Below are 25,499 nucleotides of genomic sequence, written 5' to 3'. Positions count from 1 at the left end.
TTTATTTTATTTGCATCTTTATCGATTTTGCAGTCACGGACTAGATGATGATTTTTGCTCACAACCAAAGACACCACCGCCGACGCCGAAATTTCGGCGAAACGAGCTCTTTAACGCTGTCCCGTTAATATAATAATCGGAGATTTGAGCACCAGTTGAGTGCGGAAGAAGGTGAACGGGAGCGCAAAAAAAAAAAAAGCACAGAATAATAGAGAAAAAGGACAAGGGAAAACATGGTAGACATTAAATAGACATTAGCTACGAAGTGCACGGCAACCTTATCACGTGCGCGCAGCTCATTAATTCAGTATTATCAAAGGGTCTCGTGGCAAGTGAGAGGGTCTACACCGCTGCGGCGCAGAACCTTGGCGCCCAACGGAACCACTCTGACGTTCCTTAAAACATGAGATAGCCGTATACTGATCAGGTTAGGTTCTCACATAGGGTATTTGTTCTTGTAACCCTTATCTAGATAGTAATATTTACTCTCCCACTCGCATTCTCCCAGAGTTGGCAGCAAACCGGAAGCGAGTCTGGTTGACCTCCCTGCCTTTCTTTCCTATCCTCCTTCACTGCCTTTCTGCTCTTCATGCATAGATTCACGAGAGACATTAGTGACATTGACGATTACACTAGACATGCACGGAATACCGAGAAAAAGCCTCTAGCGGCGTGATAAAGATCGTCGGCAGGGAGTAAGACTTTACGACCTGTTCTCAGCTTAGGATAGGATCTTTTCCGGTTAGTTATAGCATAGTTTAGTGCTAGCGGAAAGACGAAGAACAGACAGTGCGCTCGCTGCCGCCTGCTCGATGCCTCGCCTCTCTCGTCGACGACCAAGTGCCCCCGGCGTCACGGCAGAAAGGGAAAGCTCGTTCTAAGTGCATCGTGCCTCAGACGAAAAACCGACATCGGAGTCAAGGAAATTCGCGCTCTTCTTGATTTCCTCGGAGGCAGTCGACAGTCTCGCCATCCCTCAGTTTAGCGGAACAGTACACGAGCGCAGGTTGTTAACCTGAATTGCTTCTCAACGCGTACAGTGCCACGCCAGATTCAGGATTTTGCGTTTTCATTCTCCGTTTCGTGGCCGGTAGCACGCCACCAAAACATTACTGCTCTAAAGATGACGACGTTTTCAACGCACAGTAGATTGGCTAATGAGTCTACAAGCAAACGTTGCATTTTCCTCATTATTAGTTCGAAGTGACAACCTACTCTAGTGTTTTGAAAGTGTCTGGCAATACCACTAGCTTACTTTTATTTGGGTGGCGCGTACTGCATGTAGTGCCCAGCCGGAGCGTTCTAAGGAGACTTCAACGCAACGCACTTCCGGTCGAGCACTTACTCCCAGTTTTGCGAACATTCAAAAAATGTGTTTTAAAAAATAAATCCGTTACGAAATCGAGGGTTCTGGTTTGAAGTTAAGAGTTATAGTGGATACGTATGGTATCTGATCATAAGTTTACTTACGATAACGACCAAGTAACTGTCGGGCTAATAATGAAAATTAATTGAATGTGTTCATTGAAAGAGTAGACGGTTTTCTTGGGAGCTGCTGGGTTCGTTGCGGCATATGGCGGAGTGGATCTCAAGCCCGAGCTTCTTCCTACGTGTCCTCCGAGATAGGCTTCGGCAGTGCGACAAAACGCGAAGTTAACCCAAGGAATAAATCAGAGAACACGAACGCCGAGGTGCAAGTGTCACTACCCGACGGCTAAGTCAAGGATTGTGGTCCCCCACAATTATTTTATCCCAACACTGTAGCATGATTTTTAAAATGCAGGAAAGTAGAAAAAACACACTAAAGAAAACTGAATGAAACTGTCAAATCACGCCAACTAGGACTTGCGTCAAACAAGGCCAGAAAGACAAAAACAGAGACTATCAAGTTACTTGTACATGATAGCAACAATGGGACCAAGGTGATAGATCGCTGGCTGACTCGCAATTTACCATTCGATACGACGTACACGGATTTCTTGGTTTCTTAATTACACGTCCTTGAGACAAAAATTTGGTTCGTGTGGATAAAAAGAAAGAAAGAAAGCTTAGTTTTCATTCAGCGAATGTTTTGCGCACACGAGTGGTTTGTGGACCTTCTGTTCGCGCGGGACTTGTCCTTTCTTCAAGGGTGAACTTATACTACACCAATTCGATCTTTCCGTAGTGTACTCTGTCTGTCTGTCATCTCTCTGTCTTTCTCTCTCTCTCTCTCTAGTCATGAACGAGGAAGATGTGGCGGGCATGAAACACAGTGACAGTATTATCTTCCATCATATTCGAGGTAATGTCATAAACGTGCAGCCACCGTACACGTAAAGCTGCCTACGGAATCGCAGATAACATCTCAACCGAGTGCTTTGGCCGACCTGATACTTCTCGCCGACTTCACAATACATGAGCGCGACCTATCGATCGAAGTACTTGTCGTAAACAGCAGCAGTTAGCTTCTAATTATCGCGCTCATCACTATTTATACCCATAGATGTTTCCTGAAACTAAGGGGCTCCAACTCATTCGCGATTCCCACCGTTTGGAATCCGTAATGGTTGAATGAATGGAGATCTAGATATGACAGGGCAGGATATGACAACAGTGGGAAGCCCCGGTGTCCTGTCTGGACTACCGGGCCCCGCCTGATTGCGACAGAGTGCAGGGCGGCTGCGGCTCATGAGGTCCTGGACTGAGGACTCCGCCCACGCCAGGGGCCTGTCGAATGACCTTCTGGCCTCTCCTTATTGTAAAGTGGTACTGACACCAAGTTTCTAAACGGAGTTTACTCCGCCATGCAAATCTCATGTGTACCGAGGCAGCTCTGAGTAAGTGTAACGCTCAGGAATTGCTGATGCTCTATTTTTGACATAAAAGTCAATTTTTTTTTGCGTGGCGTACCTACTGACATCGACAATAGCATGAGGTCAGGCTACAGTATCCATTCCAATCACTTCACACGCCATTACGGCTACTTGTGATAACGTCAGGTACCAAAACATGCCGCTTTTGCATCACCAACAGAGTTACGGAGCGCCGCGGCCGTGGATATGCCACGATCTCTTGCGCGAACGCGTGACGAGAAATTCGTACCGTATCGTGACGTCAAAGCACAGTAGGAACCCAAACTAGTTTTTTTTAAAAGCTTATTGCAAGTAATTTTTCAGGGCGCACTCACGCAAAGAGCTGTTACCTTTTGATGCGGCCCGTTTTAACCTTGTTAAAAGGGCCATTGCGATCATGTGTCTCGATGGAGCGCTAGTGAAGTCTTGTCCTCACAGTATGCAAGATAGTTACATGGATTAGGTTAGGCGGCTTCATTCAGCTGCCTATCCTAACTCTGTCGTTGTATCCGTTGCCGAAACCTTCCTTCAAAAGTTGAAGGGCACAAGGAAAAGCAGGCAGCCCATGGTCAAAAAACATATGGTGGTACCTTATGTTCATAAGGTAGCGCACAACCTTAAAACAGGTGCAATGTGCCTGTAGTTTTCTCTGCGCCACGTAAGTTGGCTGGCCTATGTCCACGTATTTCTCAACCACCGAGGGCCTCTACTTGTGGGAAGAAACACGCTTCGAAGTATGTGGATTGCTCGGTGGGCGTGGCGCGTGAAATCCCACTTAGTTGTGGTCGGGTTTACATCGGTCAAATTGGTCGGTGTTTGAACGTCATAGTTAGGGAACATGAGCTGTCACTTCGAAACAATTCGGCAGCACATTTGCCTGCACACTGCCATTCCTGATCTTGTGAGGCGAGGTTTTCAAGCGTTTCTGTTCTTGCCAAAAACTCAGATGCTCTGGCCCGAGAATTAATGGAAGCTTTTTGGATAAAGAAGAGAGGTGACTTATGTGTAAGTGACACATCAGTGGTTGTGCGCATGTTGAGTTCCAATTTTGCTCGCCGTTGCTTGATTAGATATGCTTTTCTATTGACCTCGTGTTTTTTTATGTGTAGTGACTAGGTGATGCAGTGCGGTGTGCGCGTGTGTTGTGCGGCACATATATTTTCCGCGTTTCTTCTGAGAATAAATCAGTTGCGAGTGACGCTGTTTCCCTGTGCTTCTTCGTTCTTCTTGCGGTGTTTCAGGCGTCTAGAATTTCCCTCATTATGACGAACCAACTAGCCCGGCAACAAGTACTTCTTCCAGATCCTTGTCATCATCACTTGTCGACGTTGACCGCGACGACGATGTTGGCGACAAAGACATGGCAGCACATGTGCCCTTCGCGAACGAAATGTCAGTTGGACACGACGTCACTTTTTTGCGGCTGCGGGATCAGCTGGGGTGCGGCTTCAACGTGGCCGCGAGGTAGCGCTGCCAGCGCTACAAAGTGGCGGGCTTTCCACCCGTTTTGAATCGCGTTCGATACCGGATATATTAATCAATATTACATATACTTATTCGTCCCTCCGCTGCATTTTGAGTCGTTAACCGTTACTAGTGGGTCGATAGCTACTCGCGTATGCAAAAAGATCCACATGCGCAAATTTGATGTCAGTGCTCCTTTAATGTATGCTTTATCCCTCCCTACCTCTCTCTCTGTACTTTGCAAGCACTTGGTGAGGCAAAAGTGCTCATTAATCACACGCTCGTAGTTCACAAGCGATTGGGCAAAGCTGTACTGATTTTTTTTTTTTTAGTTTGGCGAAACACCCGAAGAAGGCTCACAAGCTTAGAATAACAGAGAGCTGGGCTAGTTGGTAAGTATTCATTCTAAAAAGACAGGGTGTGCAAACACGGACGCAAGGAAGAAGTCAGGACCCACAAACGCCGACTAAATCAAATGCCTTAACAGTTATCATTCGCGTAGGCCCCCACGCGTGCCGGATTGATAGGTTCGCCTATTGCATGGGCATGCGCAGATAAGTTTTCGTGCGCCTTCTTTCTTTTCCACCGTTGTGCATCTATTCAGTTGTTAGTCGGCGTTTTGTGGTGTCCTGACTTCTTTCTTGTGTCCGTGTTTGCACGCCCTGTCTTTGTAGAATGAAGGCTCACAAGATTCGGACATAACGATAATTGTTCTGTGCAGTTAGTCATTGCCCCTATAGGCGGTTTTCAATATGATGCCCAATGAGCCGTCGTAGGATTCTCGAAGTGCTTTTGAAGCGGCACAGAGACTAATTACAATGGCAGATTGTTTGTTGTAACAAGCATCATGAAACAACAGCAATGACGTTACAACTGGAGGTAATAGTGATGGATAAATAACCACATTGAATAACTTATTTGCATCCGCAGAGTGCGTCAGTCGCCGGTCGGAAGAACGTGAGACTGAGCTCGTCAGCGTTAACAACGAAACGCTCCATAGAACAAATATCCACAACGTTAGCTGCAGCACGCGTTAAAATCCATGGATTAGGGTTAGCTCGTATACTGACCGATCACTGACAGCGTAAGCGTGGCCTTGGCATCTCCCATGGTGTTTGTGGCCACGCACACGTACTGTCCATCGTGCTCGGGCTGCACGCCTCCGCTCCAATGAAGGACACCGTCCAGAGCAGCAGGTGTGGTGGAGGGCGGCAACGGCATTAGCCTCTGCCCCTGTTTCCGGTACCACCTGTAACCACGTGATCATAACAGGGATGTTACCCTAGGTATTGCGTTCAAGTGTGCTTGCCCAGAGCCATCAGCTACAAGAAGGCGGGAAGGCAAGCATCCCCCTCCCTTCCCCGCCGACCGGAAGCATTAACGTGCCTTATCAACGGCTGAACTTATTGAGACATGTGGTACGCTACTGTAGTAACTACGAACTTTGATCCCTACAACTGTTTATTTTCTATGCCTCCTTCAGTACACAGCTACTTCAACTTCGAGCCAAAGTGCTGAACATCGGAACCAACGCACCTATACAACTTAGTCAGTCAAAGTTTATGAAGCGGATAATGCACTAAAAACTAAAATTCTGTTTGTTTGTTTTTTATGCCAGAAGCACGATATGATGACGAGGCACGCCGTAGTGACTCCAGACTAATTCTGACCAAGCACGATTTTGTCCCCTGTCGCGGCCGGGAATCGAACCAGCTTCCTCGTAAACGACGATGTATAATAAAGTATGAATATTTCAAGAAGCTCACTTGTACTTAGGTGGCGGCCAGCCTTGGGCAAGGCAGACCAGGTCAGTGGGACGACCTTGCTCAACGGTCACGTGACCCGAGTGGAATGTGAGGGAAGGTATCTCACTTCCTGCTGGTTCTGCACAAATGGAATGTGAGAAGAGAGACGTCATTAACTTGAAGACTCCTAGTAGAACAAATTGAAAAAAAAGGTGGTCGGCACAGGATAAGCCACTGCGGTCAGCGGATGCATTAGGCTCTACGAGACTTGTTTGGAGACGCTTCCACCTTGTCTACGTGCTTATCACGCGTTATCGTCGATTATATATCTTGGATGCTTGTTTTGTGCTTGTTTCTTACGGAAACGAATGCTGGGCTGTGTGTTGTATACGTGACGCCAAAGAATGTATGCGCTTTTCGATTCGATCGCTGAAGATTCTTTTTTCTTTTCCGTGAGGACACCGCCGCGAGAAATCCCAACGAACTAGAGGTTAAAAACTAGAGGTTCCCAGTGATAGAAATAGTATCACCAACAGTGCTACTCTTTGTGAATTATGCATGATAAATAGTGATAGCATTACGATATATAAACGTAGTGAATTTAGATGAAGTTGCTAGATTTCTGAAGAATAATTCATGAGCTGTGATTGTAGACTGAGATAACAGAGGTTCTGGGAGTAAGAAAAAAAACGGGAAAATTCGAATAGTTCTAGCCCGAAAATAACGTTTTAGAAGAAGTTTTGGCGTGGAAAAAGATGCGCAGCTGTTTTCAAGACCTAATGAACTGCGCTTGTCTAAAACAGAAAGAAATATTTCTGCAGCCTCGACCCACGTCGTAGTACATTTTGTACTATTATATGCGAAGATAGCGCTGTACGGTTTTGATGCTATAGCTAACAAGCTTTCCCTCAGGTACAGTGGCTCAGATCATTTTTGACGGTAGCTGTACAGATGCACAAGTTGACACATTTATAAAAATGTAGTTGATTTATGTCTCAGTGGAATCGCTTTTATATAGCACAAAAGTGAAACTAGTCCTCATAAAAGTAGTTAGAGCCTTGGTGGGTGATATGAAGTACACTGCGGTGCATTTTCATAGTGTACGTGTCTTTCTGGCCGTCTCCCACCCGCTTTCTGCAACTAGGTATGATGTATACGATGTCGGTGATCATTTCTGAACGAAACTGTCTAAGAGGCGTTTCTTAGCTAGGCTTGTGTGGAAAGTGAACCGGTTGTGAATTAGGAGACCGAATGTGAAAACAGCAAGTAAAAAATAACAGCTCGTGGAAGCCAGAAGTGACTTAAGAGACACCTCGCGCGGATGCCAGAAACCTAGCAAGCTCATTTACTAACGTGATATTCGTGACGGAAATGACGCGAGTATGGGTGAAGGCTGGCACAAAACATCTTTATTTTAACAAAGATGAAAGAATGATAAGACTGCGCAGGCACGCGGTGCTACGCAGTGTCATATATGAGTGTAAAAATTGTCGAGAGCGGCTCACCCGTGACGTGGTAGTGAGCGTAGTTAGCGCTCGTCCTGTTGCGACGAGTGAGCACGTCATCCGTGTGGCAGCGGAAGCGCGCAGCCTGCGTCAAGCTCCGCACGTACAGGTCACCCGAAGACGTCATCACGTACCGGTCTGCGAGATGGGAGAAGGCGCGCACAACAATTGTCTACGCACATTGCACGTTTATCGAGCGATTACAATCAATATATAGACATTTTACATTTATTTATTTATTTATTTATTTAGTTATCTATTTATTTATTTATTTATTTATCGATCGTTTGATTTATGCATGTTTTATGTATGTATGTATGTATGTATGTATGTATGTATGTATGTATGTATGTATGATGTAGCGATTGACTGATTGATTGCGATGGCCGAAAGTAAGGTTGAGAGTTTGGAGGCCAGCTTTGACATACCACTCACGTGAGTAGCCTTTTTTCAAGTTTTTAAAGTAATTTCTTTCCCACATTCGTCACATATTACGATTGATGGCAGCAGTAAAGAAGCTGCAGTGCCATATTGAATGGCAAGAGGCAAAAGTAAGTGAATCCACCTATAGGGAGAAGCCGCAGTAATATTCTTACCATGGAGTTCGTCACATATGTAGCACCAGAAATGTATCATACAGCATAGCAATGCGACACATTTTTCAGGTGTATTTTTAAAGTTATTGCCCTCGCAGCTACAAGGGAGAGGGGACGCAAGATCACGCTAATTTATTACTTCCCTATTTTTCACATTTCCTTTGTTTCGTATTACATAAGTAATAGCGCTAAAACAGTCTACCATCAGAGACTAACAGGGACCTCTTTTACCCTAAACAGTGTTGAATATTGCGATCACAGGACACTTTAACGGGACGAAGCGCGCTTGGGAGGAAAACATTGTTCAAGGTACTGCGGCTACTATTTCCCGAGCGGAAGTGGCAGAAAGATGTCCAATATTTAGACCGTATCCATTACGTCTTTCTCCAAGGAAAGTAACTGCAGCCTTCGCTGGTTACTAAATATACGCGACACTAGCTTACAGGACGATCCACTCATTTAAAAATAATTTACCTGCTCTCCAATAATTTGCCTGCTCTCAGAATAATTGTGAATCACTGCTTTTTGAGGAGATATTGCATCAACATTTTCATTGTTTGACATATTCTGACTTTACCTCGCAGTGTAATGTATATACGTTAGGGAAAACTGAACAAAACGAAACGAACGTATAATGCAAAGGTGTTCTATCGTAGAATGCATCACAGGGACTAGTTAATGACTTCGAGTCCGCTGGCAGGATAGAAAGTTGTCGAATGCAAGAGGAGACATGCGGTATTCTTGTCATGGTGTGAGCAGTATGGGTCCTCGAGTTAGGGCTCGTAGTGTGCGTGGCAACAAATTATGGCTGTGTTGTGATAATTTGGACCGTAGTGAGTCATCTAGCCCTCTCCAGACACGCTCTAGAGAGTGTCTGATGAGTCCCTGAGCCGTCGGCATCCTTGATGTCGGCAGCTGAGGCGTCGCACTAAGAATCTAGCGGCATTATTCTATCAAGGGTACCGCGACTGCAAGCCAGTCAATAACCAAAGCTGGCAATCAAGAGACCTTGCCACTCCGCTGGCACCGCAATGCTTAGGAGTCGTGTCCTGAACCTACTGATCACTTTCTGTGATGGCACATTTAGGGCCACGTGACTGGCTAAGGAAGTGGAAGTACAAAACACGTAAGCAAAGGCACACCTTGCTGCCGTCCTATTTTCACGTCGCGCAGATGCTACCACACTGTCCGGATGCTCATAATCCCATCAAAGCACCGCTCTAGGTGTAAAAACAAAAATGAAACAAAAAAAGCTTGGAGGACGCTTGAGCTTAGCTTCACGAGTAGAGCGCGATAGCGTGATCGGGCCCCGTGCGCATGGCCTCCTGAACTGGTAGCCTAGCTTCGGTTCTCGATTGATGCCTCAACTGTGCCGCATGGAAACGAACGTCGGTGCGCGTAACGTTGGCCGTTTCAAACTGTCATAGAATGGCCACTGTAAGTACAGTTTCGAAGTGCCACTACGCCATAATTCTTCCTTTTGCAAATCAACGAAGGGCCCACTACGCGTCCGTAAGGCATCACGCGAACCTACGAAGCTCCTCATTTTGTAGATGTTTTTGCTGACGATGATGAATAAACATGTGTGATCGCTTTGTAATGGGTGAGCCTTTAAAACGCCCACTCGTTGTGCAATTAACATGTTTTGACGCCTGGCGCGGTTCTACGCAATATTACGTGCGGTAAGGAGACTCCTCCCACAACATTACATTCATATAGCGTTTTTTTTTCTGCAGCATTTGCAAGCCATGGCGTGGCTCTGAGGTAGAACACCTGCTTGCCATGCAGGAGGCCTTGGTTGGATTCTCACTTGGACCGAAGTTTTTTATTATTTATATTATTTGCATCTTTCTCGGTTTTTCTGTCACGGGCAACGCTGATTTTTCACTCACAACCAACGACGCCGACACCGACACCGGAATCACAGCGAAACGAGCTCTTTGACGCTATCGCGTTAAAAAAAAAGGCAAGCGCGTCTAGTAATTCCTCTTCCTGCAGCATGATGCATTACGATTTCCTCGTTCTCTAGAAAGCACGCTGTGGTGCGCTACGGAGCTTTTCCTCGCACTCCCCGATCACAGATGCTTATCCACGCAAACAAAGCTGAGCTTATATAAGCTCCGTCCTTAACTGCGCAGAAAAGCTTCGCCGTGCTTATAACGTTACGCCCAATGATAATAACGTGGGGTCGAATTCGGAAGTCTTCTCTTTCAGTAGTTCTGTTCCCTAAGAGGTCCTCCGCCTTCACTTAGATTATGCGCTGCATAATGATTAGCACTTATGTGCCCATAAGCACAAGCCTTACGTAGAAAGATGTGTGTGTGTGTGTGTGTGCATGGGTGTGTGTGTGTGTGTGTGTGCGTGTGTGTGTATGAGGGTGCGTGCATGCGTGTGTGTGTGTGTGTGTGTGTGTGTGCGTGTGTGTGTGTGTGCGTGTGTGTGTGTGTGGTCGTGCATGCTGTGTGTGTATGTGTGTGTGGTGTGTGTGTGTGTGTGGTGTGTGTGTGTGCGCGTGGTGTGTGTGTGTGTGGTGGTGTGTGTGTGTGTGTGTGTGTGTGTGTGTGTGTGTGTGTGTGTGTGTGTGTGTGTGTGTGTGTGTGTGTGTGTGTGTGTGTGTGTGTGTGTGTGTGTGTGTGTGTGTGTGTGTGTGTGTGTGTGTGATTTTTTTTTCTGATTACGGTGCTACGGTAAATACACTGCTTCGGGCAAACTATAAACCTCTCTCCGCCGTAAAAGCACAACTTGTTATCACCTACTGATGTTGAGCGGATCTAGATATATTCTCAGCCTGCTAGCCCACACATGCCCGTAAGTCCTAATTATGAATGGAAATCCAAAGGAAAGGTGAGAGCCTCTAGCACATAGTTATGTATGGTAACAATACTCCCAACTAGCGAACTACATGCATCTAGGCTTTGGTGGGTGTGACACACAGCGCATAAACTTGCATGGTATAATCCCGGTAATGTTGCAAGGCGCACCAGTTGCCTATATTAGGTATGATTAGTTACTTGTGAGAAGCCTGACGCAAAGACAAAATGTAAAGGAATATTCATAGAGCGAAAGCCCGGAACGTGTTATTCTGTTCACTTTTCATGCACTTACGCATAAAAAAATGAAATGCTGTGCTAAGACTGCATAAAAACTGCATTTCTGGATAAGATAGCACGACAGTTTGATCGTCTTAGCGTTATCGCTGTGAAAGAAAATTACAAAACAAGAAGAAGATGCTCGCATCTAAACTTCTTATATTAATCTCATCTAATGAAATAGCAACAAGTGACGTCTCAAGAGGTGGTTTTAGCTCAAATAACAACAGGGGCTAGGTGATTTAATCTTCTAAGTTAAAAAAAAGTATAATGCATTGCCCTGAAGAAGACATTAGAACAATTCCTCAACGGTTTTCGTACATCATAAAGAAAACCAACCAGAAATCTATCACGTCACACAAGGAGCATCAGTGCTGCTTTTTCGTGGTGAAATTGGCGTCATTTATGTACCGACGTCGAGAAATTTCGAGTTCCGGAACTTTCACTAAAGAACCTCTTTCACTCTCACCAAGTGAACCGACTCTGAAATATTGCACCCCTTTATCGACACCTCGGTTTGTACATTATGCAGGTCGCCTTCCGAAAGATTTCAACACGAAGTCCCAGATTTATGGGCTTGTATAAGGTAGAAGTACGGCAAACACATCGCAATGCTTTCTCCAAGACCTCCTATCTCTGTCACTTTCGCCTACAATTCATTCGCTTCAATGGTGAATAGGGGAACCCATGTTCCTCTATGCCCATCCATTTTACACCTTTTTTCTCAGCAGTAGATCGGCTACGCTTCCAAAGTTTCGCGTTTTCAAGCTCCCTAAATCGGAGAAGTCTCCTCGATTGCTTCGCTCACAAAACGTTGTTGATGTTCGCGTTTTTTACTAAACTTTTTCCTTAACCTCGGAATTCTTGGGATGAATACAACTATTGAGAAAACGAAACGTTCTAAAGGAAAGAGTTACACCGCCGAAGCTGAAAGCGTGCCCGGTCTTGCATCTTTGAAGGGTGCATCAGAACTCGGTATAAAGAATGAACCCAGGCATGCGTGTATGTCGTGGCACGCACGTGTAGCACTGCTTCCATCTTACTTACCGTTGCGAGTACCGGCTTCGTTCGGGCTCTGAAGTGTATAAGAAGCTGCGGCAACGAGTACGAGTTCATGTTCCTTCCGGAAATAGATCGCGTTGCATCGCTCGCTCCTGACTCGCGTCATTCAAAGCACATTTCTAAAGTCTGGCTTCCGTCTTTTGCTGATCTTTCTCCGCTCGATCCAGCTTTATTTTATGTCTTGTCGTCGGATTCGCTACCAGCTACCAGCATATAAACAACTCCGCGGTGTCTCGCGTTCATCACAAATTCTCGAATTGCGTTATCGTCGTCTCTTTTATGCTCCTATAACGTGCTCTTGAGCTTCTCTCAAACGCGGCCCGCGAGCGACTCGATACCTTAGTTTATTTTACGATATTTACGCTCTTTTTGTTGTTGTTGTTTTTTCCCCCAGTCGACTGTTCGGTATCGGACGCACAAGTCTTCTAGATACGGCTTTTTCCACTCGCTCTTCTCGCACGCCAGCGTGAACGAGAACTGGGAAGGTGAATGCAACGCAGAGCATGGTTTCGTTTCCGCTTGGTATGGCCGATATTGCATGGACTCGTTCAACTTCGTCTGCAACATATATAGGATTACTGTCGATTTTGATTCTGCGCTGCGTGCTTCAAGACAGCAGCAGTGTGTTTTTCTGTTCATGCACTGCACTGGTAAGCTGCCGATTTAAAGAATTATGTGAACAGTGTCTTCTACTTCCTGCATGTAAGGACAACAATGAATGTATTACAATAAAAGCTGTTATGCGATCACAACAACAGCCGATTTTGGTGCTGTAGTTGTCCGCCGCCGCCGGTGTCCGTACCGGCTATCGCGCGAAATAAAAAAAAATTAAAATGAGAAAAAAATATGGGGACAACAGAATTATGTTACAAGACACCACAAACAGGTAGGCACACATCTACCGTCAACCACTGGATAAAAAACATTATGATTTAAAATTCCTTCATAGTAAGCAGGGGTTCTACCCTAGGCAACCATGAAGGAACGCATTCTTTTGTTTTTTCTACATCAAGAAACCGGGCCATACTTTCTTCAAAATACTGTCTTGCTGGTCTTCTATCCGGATCACAGTAATATCCAGCCATTCGTGAGCGCCATATACTGTGCAAGCCAGTCATCACGACTAGGTCAAAAGGTAGTCCGTCCTCATTGTCTATTGCTAAATACCAAATTCCACGAGGGTCTGACGGAAATTCTTTTTTCATTGTCCTCTGCGACACGTCGCAAAAGTACACCCCCTCCCAACAGTGCAGAAAGACGTGGTCAATTGTTTCAGGTTGGTTACATATTAAGCAATCGGAGCCCCATGGCATGTAGAAGCCTCGCTCCTCTATAAAGGTTTTTACCGGTAGTGTTCCTGTGTGCAATTTAAAGAAGAAAGATTTTGCATTTGGAGGTGCTTCCATTTTTCTGACTCGCTTAAGTACATTGTGACCCTTGCCAGCAGCATATAGCGCTCTGTACATTGGGATGGGCAACACAAGGTCACGTACATCCTTATAAAGCTTTTTCTTTCCAGCAGAAAAAAGGTTGTGCGGTCTGTGGTGTGGTTTCAAACCACAGAGCCACGCCTTAGCTTGAAATTCCTTCTCAAATATAAAAAAAGGAAACAGCATATCCACGGAGTGAATGATGATGAGTGGGCGAAGCTGCGGAGGTTCATCGGTAAACCGTGAATCTTCCGTGAATTCTGCCCAGTACATCATCACCGACGTGAGATCGGGCGCGTTTATACTAAAGGTTCGATGAGTTATGACGACTTGCAGCTCACTTTAATTTTACATGTACGCTGTGAATTTTCATTGTTTAGAAAACCATTGCTTTAGAAAACACCTTGCGTCTTTCGTTAAGCAGCTGGCGTCTTTTTCGTTTTGCTTTAGAAACATCTGGCGTTCTTTCGTTTTGTTTTTACAAAACATCTGGCGTCTTTCGTTGGTTTATTTCATCAATCAACGGCGTTTTGAACAAAATTTTTATTGTTTAATCACGCACAGGAGAAATCTCACCAGGCACTACCTTGGAGGTAAACAATGGCTGCTAATGGGAATGAGAGACAGAAGAAGTCGGCTTTTAGCTAACACTTACACTTCTACAGAGACAGAAGAATTCGGCTTTTAGTTAACGCGCACGCTGCGAATTTTTTAGTGTTCAACAACGCACAGGAGAAATCTCCCACCGGCACCACCTTGGAGGTCAAAGGGTAAGACTTGTTACTCACTACTACGAGCACGACGAGGGACGAACGGGTGCCGCCTTAAGGAGCTTCGCCCCTAAAACGCCCTTTACAGGCGTCATGACGGGCAAGTAATCGCGTCAACATATGTAATATAGCGTGATAGAAAAGTAAAATAGCAACCAGGCTTCACACAATGCGAATCGCGTGACGAGTGGGTCGTCGAATGCTTCCAACCCATTACAAAGGGCTCAGCCATAATTCTTCATCTTTCTCAGCCACAACACAAACGAAGTGCACACAATGCCCTACAGATGTGTAGCGGGTACCACGCTTCTTCGCAGAATGACGAATAACAGCGTAGTGGGTGCTTTCCTATACTTCGAAAAAGTTGTGATGATTTATGGCGCAGTGGGTAACTCTCAAGTGTACTTGCATTAGTTGCCCCAAGACAGTTTACAACGGGGTCTAGAAAGGCCGCTCTTCCAGCTTTCGCTGTGTCTGTGCTGAGTGTTCCGCGCAGGCCTGGCGATTTTTACAGGGAATCTGCATATGGCTAGGCCAAACGAAAATCCGTCTGTCCTAATGTTGCTAGAAACTTCTACATTGGCTGCGCCGTCAGTGACGTCGTTCTCTAAGTCGTACCCAAGCACGCGCGCCGTTGGCTGCGCCGTCGGTGACGCCGTTCATTCCGCCGCAGCCGTGCCGCCGAGTTCGCGCGCAGTAGTTTCAACATACGACTTAAACATGGGCAGGCCACGGGTCATACGAACTCCCAAACAGCAGACAATTTTCGAAGAACAGCGCCGACAGCAGAACCGTGACAGAACTCGTGTTCGCTGGGTCGATGCTGCAGTCCAGGTACAAGTACGGACCCGGGTGGCCAAGCGCAAGCAGCGACAGCGTACCGAGGATCCGGCAGCCTGCCAAGTCGCTCTAAAAATCGAGAAGCGGAACGCAAGCGCCAATGGTGGATGTATGCGGCTAAACACGACGCCGAGCTAACTGGACGCCGAGCGGCACTTTGGCTGCATCGTCATTAACCCACTGCTAAACACCGGGGCCGCACGTTTCAGCTTTAACCATCTGTATGGAGTGCTTTGGTAGCGATATTTTTTTTTACCTTCCTTTCTTACAATACCTTGTCACATGATGCTCTATGGTTAAGAGAAAAAGCGGGAAAAAATAAGCACTGCTGAGCAGGCGATAAATAGTAAGCTTAGAGACTTGATGTCGTGGGAGAAATAAACAAATGAGCCGTCACAGTATCAAAGCTATGTAGGTCCTACTTTTATTCGACATTAGCTGCAGGTCGCGTGGAACCTAGAAAAGGTAACCGCAGCGCAACAGCTTGATTTGAGCACGAAGATAGCCGTAATTAGAATTGCCGACAAATTGAGTGATAATAATCGTTGGGTTTTTACGTCCCGAACCCGCGATATGATTACGAGGGACGCCGTAGTGGAGGGCTCCGAAACTTTAGACCACCTGAAGTTCTTTAAACACGAACCTAAATCTCAGCCCAGGATCCTCTAACCTTTTGCCTCCATCAAAACACAACTGCCACAATAGGAATTCGATCCCGCGAACTTCGGATCGGCAGTCAAGCGCCATAACCACTAGGCCACCGCGGCGGGTTGTTGACAAATTAGGCAGAGCTACGAGGGAATTAGAAATTGCGGATTGCGTGTAGGTTCAAATTACATAGAACAGGACAGCGGCAATTACGAGTATCTGAAAGAAAAGGCATGAACAGAGCAATGATCTCACTGCTCGAAATTTCGTTAAACATGATGTTATCGTTTCCAACTGTTTTGACGCCGAATGTGATGATGATAACCGTGGTTTCCAGGCAGTGCAGATTCCCCCTTCACCTTATGCAGTATAAGCACCTGCCTTCGCATGAGCGTGCACACACACACACACACACACACACACACACACACACACAGTTTCGCCTGCCTCCTCTGATTTGCATAATTTGAGTGTTTTTTTTTTTACCAATTAACGTGTCTGAGCCATGCTTGCCCCACTCGCGATACATAATCTCTCCGAGCACACGAGTTGTGTACAAGAGTGCGAGTATTTTGCATGACAATTAGCCACGTCGCATTTCTGACCTCCCTCCTTAGAGCGTCGTTGCCTTGCGTGCGCGTGGTCCTCGAATTAATTAGCTTTGTCACCGAAAGGTGATCCGAGATGAATTGGCGACAAGAAGTGGGGCGCTAGCTGGCAGAGCGCTCCTTCGGGTGTCGGTGAATGGAGATTAGGTTGAATTATCGCAGGGGTGCAAGGAGGGCGGTTAAATGCGCAGATTTAGAGCAAAGGGTCTAGGAAACGCTAACCAATCTGAAGACGTGTTAGTGCGATTACGTCGGCGCTGACGACGATGAAGTGATCGTTGACGCGAGCCATTACGGCTGCTGCTTTATGCCCTTGTACACATCTATGTATAAACGTTTGTGTGTAACAATATTACTCCGATACTTCGGGCCGTATGATTCTTCGTGGCCTTGGCGACGTCAACTACGAAGTCGTTCACTGTCGGTTTAACCGTGTGTAACGTTGGGCGAGTTGGTGCATAGCTTAACGAAATATTTGTGACGCAACTGAGAACTAGCGCCCTATCCTGTCTTCTTTCGTTGCCCTAACTTCTTTCCAGTTGCGCCACAAATATTTCGTTAAACTGACGGTTCAGTTCGCCGAGAACGCCGTCCACATATGCCTGAGACCAGGCCCGTATCCAGAAAAGGGAGGGGGGACGCTACCCCCCCTCCCTTCCTGGCTACGCCCTCGCGCCCACGATGCCTTCCGTATAATATAGTATAATATATTATAGTATTAGAAAGATTCACCTCAAGACTAAAAATATAAAGATATTAATAAAATAGTATTTAAAAAGTCACATAATTTACATACCGCTATTTTTACCGAAATAATTACTGAAAAAAATAGCTCAAATAGTCGAGGCTTTAAGAAAGTGCCCCCCATACATACATGCACATCTCACGAGCAGGCGACGAACACGCAGTGACGATGCAAAGCAAGCTTCATTTTATAAAGTGTTATATAATTTCGTGTGTAATGTTTAGTTCGCGAAAGACTAAAAGTCATCTTAGAATAACAGAGAGCTGAGCAAGTTGGTAAGTATTCATTCTAAAAAGACAGGGCGTGCAAACACGGACACACGGTGGTGTCCTGACTTCTTTCTTGTGTCCGTGTTTGCACGCCCTGTCTTTTTAGCAATAAAAGTCCTCTATCGTTAAATTTTTATACCGTTTAGCGCTACGTGCCAGAGTACAGATGAGAGTTTTGAAAGTGCGTATTTCTTACGTGCGAACGCTGTTTATGCCCAAAGTCCGCCGTCCTTTCTTTTCGGGCACATCCATAGGCGTGCGCAGGGCTACCCTTTAGGAGAGCGGGGGGGGGGGGGGGGGGGGGCAATAATTCATCGCGGCGCCTCCCCTCCCTTTTAAGTCACTGTATGGGGCGGACTCTGCGCCCCCCTCTTCATAAGTGACTAGGGGAGACGGCCGCCCCCTGCCCCCCCCCCCCCCTCGCACGCCTATGGGCACATCAGTTTCAGTAAGAAGGCAAAAGTGCAATTCTCGTGACTCGGCTGCTTTTGCATAAAGTGAGCAGCTTTCTGTGAACAGTGCCCGCTCCACAAAAACAATTTTACAAAAAAAAAAAGCAAAGAAACGCCACTCTATATCCTAGCCAACTTAATTGTCCCTTGCAATCACATTCCTCTCGTCTTAAGGCATACCCTTCAGAAAATAAAAAAGAAACAAGAGCTAAGCGAAAAAACAAAGCAAGCCGACAAATTGGTCTTGCCACAAAAGTAGGACCGTCGGAACCTGTGGAACAAAAATATCTCTACGGGCCTTTCCTTTTTCTTTTGTTTTTTATGGCTGAATAAGGCGGTCAATGAGAAAGGGCAGTATAACAAAAAAAAGGGGGGGGGGGAGGAAGTGCTGACGAATACAAGGAACAATTCAGTTAAGGTCGATGTGACATTCATGGGAGCGAACGGGAGTGTTCCGGCCACGTAACGAGTTTTGCCGATAAAAAATTGCACACTCGGCGAAGCGAAAAGCTTGGCGGCAGCGAAAGCAGAATAACACAAAGTCATAAGACAGGCCCGCAGCGGTTGGAAGAAAATGCTTGAGTGAAGTGGACATTCTGCGGCATTTTCTCATTCTTCTCGTTTCCTACCTCTCTGCTTCTACGCTATTCTCGGGCTCTTCTTCACCCATTTATAAATATAAAGGCGCGTTCCACTTCGCCATGCATTATTTCTTTGTTTCCTGGCGGGATTGCGAAGTCCATCGGTTGATGAGAAAAGGCGATTTTCGGCGTAGTAATCTTTATTTTCGCAGCCCGCCAACGTTCGCGTAATCACATCGCTGACGGCTGAATGAACTTGGCTCATACTTTCAGATTTATAGCGCTTTCTTTTCTTTTACCCGATCTTGACAGAATGTCTTGCTCTGCACGCCTACAGGTTTCATAATACAAAAACAGCTACTGCGTATGCAGTGCGCCCTTCACCGTTTTCTTTATCCACTTTTTCACGGTTGTTGAAATTCTACCTGTGAAGCCCGTGGGGTATTCGTTACTTGTACAGACGGGTCCACTGTTAAAGGGAACACTTGCGTGCTGGGCATGTTCAGATTTCGCTCTCTTGCAAAAGCATAGTGGCTCAGATTTGCATAAGATTACTAGCGGTTGACAGTTGCAACTCCTTTTGAAAGAACAGTGCCATGCACGAACGAAGTTTCCCCGTCCACTTGCCGCTACGGGGCCAGCAACATGAAGGGTGCTCATTCGAGTGTTCCCTTTAACAGTGGACCATACTGTACATCTTGGAAAACAGCGCGAAAAAAACGACACGGACAAGATAAGACTGAAAGATTTACCACAGCACGTCCAATCTTCTCTTGGTCGTGTCGTTTTCTCGCGCTGTTTTTCAATACGTTTGAGAATCATTGCCAACTAGCCCAGTTGTCGATCCGTTACTTCGAGGAATTTCGCCATCGTGCAATATCGCGGACAATGAAGAATTGCCGTGATTCCTAAAAAAAAAAAAAAAACTGGGGTAGCTACGCACTGGTGCTACGAAGAGTGTTGAAACCGCGGAGCTGGTGGCCTACCCCTCCTCCTTTCCCACCTCGTCACCCCCGCTTCCCTTTCCCGCCACCTTGCTACGCTGTAGTATGCGTGGCTACGCGGTGCTTTAACCTTTCCCCTCCTCATTTTCCTTCTCCTCACGCTCCCTCCCTTTCCCAACATTTCGCTATGCATGCTATACTACATATGGCCACGCCATTCTTTCTTTCTCTCTCTCTGTTTCCCTTTATCTCTTTCATTTTTTCTATCCTTCTTTCTCTTTCTGTCTATCTTATTCTCGTTCTATGGCCCACAGAAACGCAGTCATGTGGTTCCCATATATGCGTGTTCTGCTAGCGTGACTGGATAGCTGAGTGGTTATGACGCCCGCCTTCGGACCGGGGGTAGCCGGGTTCGAATCCTGCCTCGCCAAGAAATTTTATTTCGTTTTAATTTCGCCTCTTCCTCCTCTGCACTTCTCATCTCCTCCTCCTTTCCTTCCTCCTCTCCGCTTCACCGAGCAGAGCTGCTCGCCTCCCTTCTCCTCCTTGCTTCTTGCCTCAGCGCTCCTCGTGTTACTAGGCTCAACTTCTTTTTTAGATATGTGGAAAGAACAGTATCTCATGTCTACTGAAACGTGACTGATACTTCGTTATTTTCGATTTCTTTCAGACGACCTATTGCACGATGCTTATAAGAAATCGTCCTTTGCCTTGTACTCCCTGCAAATTATTCAGCCCTGAATACGTTCCTCTTCCATTAACATCAACAACCTAAATAGAAAAAAGAGACAAACTACTCTGTTATCGCGACATCACCTTTGCATCTGACGTTTCCTCGACCAATGCTTCTGTCACTTCCTTTTATTGCACCGCTACCGTTAAATTTGAACGTCTCAACTCCCCGCAATACGATTACGGCAGTATGACAGAGTGGCAGGGTTCTTCTTTTTTTTTTCATTTATCCAGACGTTAAATTGTTTCCTCCATCAAACGAGCTGCGGTGAGGCACTCACCTGTCGGCGATCGCGGCGTGATGAGTGCGGGGCTGCGGTGCTCCTCCTCCCAGGCTGTGACGACCACGTGATGGCTCACGTGACTGGGCACCGGACAACGCAGCAGCAGGGCACTGCCCCGCGACACCGAGCCGGGAGCGGACCACATGCGCAGCTCCCAGTCCTGGGCTATCACTGTTCGACAAAAAAAAGCAAAACGACAAGCGCCAAAGTTAGGATGTGAAAGTGCTCAGTCTCATAGAGAACCGGCGCAAGATTCCACTAATGATCTGCGCGACGAAGACCTACGTGCCATCGCTGTGTTGAGGTCATCGATAAGAGCAATGCGCACACTCCTCACAGTAATGACAACCTCATCAGCTCGAAGCGCACTGCAAGTTCTGGATACCTTGGAGCCACTCCGTACAAGCCTTCATTAACATCATGGGTGCAGTCTACTTCTAAAACAGTCTCATTCGAACCGTACTTTGTAACAGTTCGCAGTTTCCAAACTTCTGGACATGCACAGTGAACGCTGCTATGCACGCGAGCGTACTCGTCATCCTCTCTTTCTTTCCTCCTTTCTCTATTCTTTTCCTCCTCTTCCCCATCCCCCGTGTAGGGTAGCAAACCGGATGCAAGCTGGTTAACCTCCCTGCCTTTTCTTTGCCTTTATCTCTCTCTCAATCTCTTCGCTGCACTTCTCTGCTAAAGTGCTGACTTACCGAGGGTATTGTTGAGAAAGCGTTTGTAAAGAGTCGGCGACATGGTCGCAGGAATGTCGCAGCTTGTAACGCACATAAAGTTTGGTATAAAACCGTAGCACAACATAAAGACCAGGCAGAGCGGCATAAGTCAATGCAACGCTCGCGAAAATAATGTCTTGTACACGTCGGTCCCAGCTGTGCTTGGCGCCTGTCGCCGTGATCGATGGGGATAGCAGGGTCCTCGGGTCTTGCGCCTCGTCACGAATTTGCATTTGACATCTCGGCGGACATGTTCTGCACGTGTCGTCTGCTGTGAATATCATTTTGTCCTTTAATAAACCTATCTGAAGCAGCATGAAAACTGGAGAGTATTGAATACTCTCCAGTATTCAATAAAGATTTTCTCTGATAAACTTATCAAACGAAAGAACATCGATTATTCTGTTTTCTGTAACATCCGCGCGAACACGAATGCGTCAGGGGTAATTAGCGAGAAAGCGGCAAATAGTAATCACGGTGTCCCTCAATAAGCGGCTGTAGAGCGCTGCGGAGAGCTGTGGCAGTGCTTCAAAACTAAAAGAAACAAAAAAGGAAGTCCGGCTTCTGAGCACTTTTGTGCCACTTGCTCAGGCGGCAATGCTCCTAGCGATTAGAACACAAAGGCAGTGCGGGGACGAATTTGACGGTAAACAAAGGGATTACTCTAGACCCGTAAACACAGCTATTTCCCTAGGGGGGCTTAAAGTCTCACCAACAAAGGGAACATTATTGGATGACTTCCGAGGCCACGCGCGAGTTCGCTTTGTGCAGCAGTTAGGCTTGTCCAATCAGTACTTATTTTTTCGGGTTTTTTTTTTTCCACTGAACGAACATTATTCCATATAAAAAGCCTTCTTAATGTTTTTTAACGGGAACTAAATCAAAGACGACACGACTGCCGTAGCTCTGTTAAGGCTCCTGTTGAGCATACGCATTTTGGATTGGTGTCCAATGCGCATTTTGGATTGGAGTGAACCTATGATTACTGAGTACTATGTAAAGACGAGGTACCGGTCATAAAAATAGAGGGAAAGACATTTGGTTCGTTATGACACGCTAAATATCGTCGCCTGTTAACCGACTTAACCAACAATCTTCTCGGACTGGGGTTCGTTTATTTTTAATAAAGTTGTTCTCTCTCTCTCTCTCTTCATATTTACATTTATAGTAAGAAACTAGCTAGATTTACTTATTTTATAACATCCTATGTCTTCAACGCTTTACGAGCTTCAACAGGAAGAACTCAGTCATCGGCCCTTTGATGTCGTGATAAGAGGAATGTAGACTGAAAGCCATTGGCTCTAAATACGGCCCTACAGTTAAGCTATAAACCAGATGAGGCACCCATACAACCTAAACGTTACATTTTGTCATTACATTTTGTCAGACTCAACAAGCCATGTAGTGTGTTTCTTCAAACTTATCGAGATCGACCAAGATATGAGAGCCTGTGCGATCTGTTACGAGCGCAAAGCCCATTAACGTCTGCGCTCGCTAACAAGTAACCTTCGCCCAGTGAGCTATAGCATCGTCACTGCGCGCTCGTGAGACTGTCTTTACTCAGTATTTGCAAAGCCCGGTAATGTTATCTCCCCCTTCGTAACCAGATCTGTGCTTTGTAATAAATGACCCTCACACGGTGAGATATAATATCGTCGCTACACGGACGTGCAACTGTCCTTGCGAAATATTTTTAGTCGAACCAAAGCGCACATGTTGAAACAGTTATCGGCGTTTACATAGTAAGCTGCTCGCTTTCTGCGATCAAGTTTGTGCAACGGCAAAGCTCCGTGTTCTTCGCTTTCCTGTTTGCACACGTAGACCCTTGGCCAATGAGACTTTTTTTCCTGTGACACAAACTGGCTCACCACGACGATCTTAATCAAATCAGCGTGTTCCTTTCGCACACTCTTGTCAGCATTTCCGAGTACACGTGCGCCTTTCATTTCTCGACCTAGATCTTTGTGCCTCAAAAGTTTGGCACAATATGACTCGCCGGCCTATTATAGCTAGCCCTAATGGACAATCGTGGTGCCATATTATGACCCCATTGGCGGAGATTTCACGAGGCCCGGCGTATTGAGGGGCGTGTCCTGGCCTCCAAGCGTGCCCGCCGATGGCGTACCGCAATCGCGATGAGCAATGCGAGCTCGACACGCCGTCGTGAACTCAATAACGGTCATCATCGAAAACTCGAATCACCTGCGCACCATGTCGCGTGCGCTGTCGGTGCGGTCGATTGGATAATTGCCGGTTTGTCAGAGAAGCTCCATGGGCGTACACCCCGTTCTGTTTTTATGCGCGTCTGTCAAAACATTTTCTCCGCGGAGCCATTGCGCGGCTCCGCCCCGGCTCACGGGCTAAGTACGAAGGTTCGAGCCAGGTATAGGACGAAAGCTTTTCAACGCACGTGCAAGGCCATCGAGAGAATCTGGGACACTTAGTTGAAAGTTTCGCTTCTTTATGAAACTCTTGCGTGTTTCGGGCTCAGCGGCGCAACGTATACCGGTAGTCACGTATGCGAGAAATCGCGATTTCCATGGCCGTTCACTCGCGTTTGCAGATTTTCTCCTTCCTCCCTCCTTCCTTGCGATTGTTTAGAGAAGCAAGATCCCTCCTCTCGCAAACAGGGCAGCTTTTGCGACTGTTGCCGGTTTATATAGTGTTCCTTAATCCGGCTTTCTGTCGCATTGAAATTACCCGAAACAAAACGGGGTTAGTGACAGCTGAACTCACTGTTGACGGATGGCATTGCGTGCGAACGGGGCAATCGAGGGAGGCATCCGGTGCCACAGTATATAGCAGGTGTGGCGAAGTCATAGGCGCGCGCGCGATAACGCTTTATTTTACTGTCTATAGTTCGAGGCCCGTCGTGTGAGGTACGCGGCTAAATACACACGCGGTGGGTGAGATAATAGGTCTGCAAAATTACCTTCACATTAGCAAATTTATCGAGATTTTATGGTATAACGAAGAGACATTTGCTAATGACCTCCTTCACGTCACCTTATGCATATATTCGCGCGCAAAGGGAAGGGGAGGGGTGTAATCATCTAGGGGAGGAGGGGTGTGCGAAGTCAGCCCCATATCTTTGCAAGCTTTGCACGGACGGACCTGTCCTGTCATTGTTCAACGTGCAGTGTTATGGCCACGCAGGTTTTAAGTGCGGATCACTTTAAGGGCCCGGGCTGTCGTATGCTGTCGTATGCTGTCGTATGCTGTCATCGCTTGGCGTAACGCAGGCAAAACCCCGTATAGTATAGCCATCTGTAGCATATCGAGCGCGCGCTCGCGCAAAGGACAAGTCTTGTTCGTCTTGTTCTACTAACGCCTTGATGACGATAGCAAGTGCGGCGCACTTTAGGGACCCGGGAAACGCAGGCAAATCCACGTATAAAAAATAGAAAAAAATAGAGCACGCAAGCGAGAAATAATAATAATAATAATAATAATAATAATAATAATAATAATAATAATAATAATAATAATAATAATAATAATAATTGGAGTTTAACGTCCCAAAACCACGATACGATTATGAGGCATGCAGTACTGGAGATGTCCGGAAACTTAGACCATCTGGTGTTCTTTAACGTGCACTCACATCGCACAGTACACGGGCCTCTAGCATTTCGCCTCCATCGAAATGCGACCGCCGCGACCGGGATCAAACCCGCCACCTAGCTTTGCAAGCGAAAAATAGAAAGAGAGGGAAACAAAGGGCAAAAATGGGAAGGAAAACAGGAATACATAGAAATAAAGAGAGACAAAAAAGACAGAAAAAAATGGAAAATAGAAAAAGAAAGAAGGAGAGGAGTAAAGGAAGAGAAAACCGAAGAGAAACAAAGAAAGCTGCCCAGCTCCGCACTTCCTTCAGGCTTCAGGCATAAATAGTGCGAAGCTGCTTTAATTTTTTTTTTACGATAATGGCGGCCGCGGATCCCCGATGTTGTGTTCCAAAAACAACTTGCCTCCCACCTTCAGCCCCCATAAAGCCGATGACCGAAGGCAAGCCTTTGTAAGCAGCGCGTCATTGCTTCATTTGCATTTTCGAATTCATTGCGAAGTTTCTTTGCTCTCGGACTCGTCCACTGGGAAGGGGGGGGGGGGGGGGCTGTGACAAAGCTTGCCCCCCCCCCACCCACCCACCCACCGCAACTCTAATGGAGAACCTGCGCA

General features: G+C 46.4%; 1 protein-coding gene across 1 annotated transcript in view; it reads right to left on the bottom strand.

Annotated features, from left to right (window-relative positions):
- Positions 1–25,499, bottom strand: part of LOC119381537 (Down syndrome cell adhesion molecule-like protein Dscam2) — a 217,984-nt gene that overhangs the window by 51,966 nt on the left and 140,519 nt on the right. The window contains exons 3-6 of the mRNA XM_037649311.2: positions 20,596–20,769; positions 7,549–7,686; positions 6,065–6,182; positions 5,369–5,547 (exon numbers count right to left, since the gene is read on the bottom strand). Coding sequence (XP_037505239.1) covers positions 5,369–5,547; positions 6,065–6,182; positions 7,549–7,686; positions 20,596–20,769 — 609 coding nt within the window. The remainder of the gene's footprint in view (positions 1–5,368; positions 5,548–6,064; positions 6,183–7,548; positions 7,687–20,595; positions 20,770–25,499) is intronic.

This window comes from Rhipicephalus sanguineus, chromosome 2 (assembly GCF_013339695.2).
Source record: "Rhipicephalus sanguineus isolate Rsan-2018 chromosome 2, BIME_Rsan_1.4, whole genome shotgun sequence".
NCBI classification, from domain to species: Eukaryota; Metazoa; Arthropoda; class Arachnida; order Ixodida; family Ixodidae; genus Rhipicephalus; species Rhipicephalus sanguineus.
Note: the sequence above shows the minus strand (reverse complement) of the source record. Positions and strands in the feature narration are given on the sequence as shown.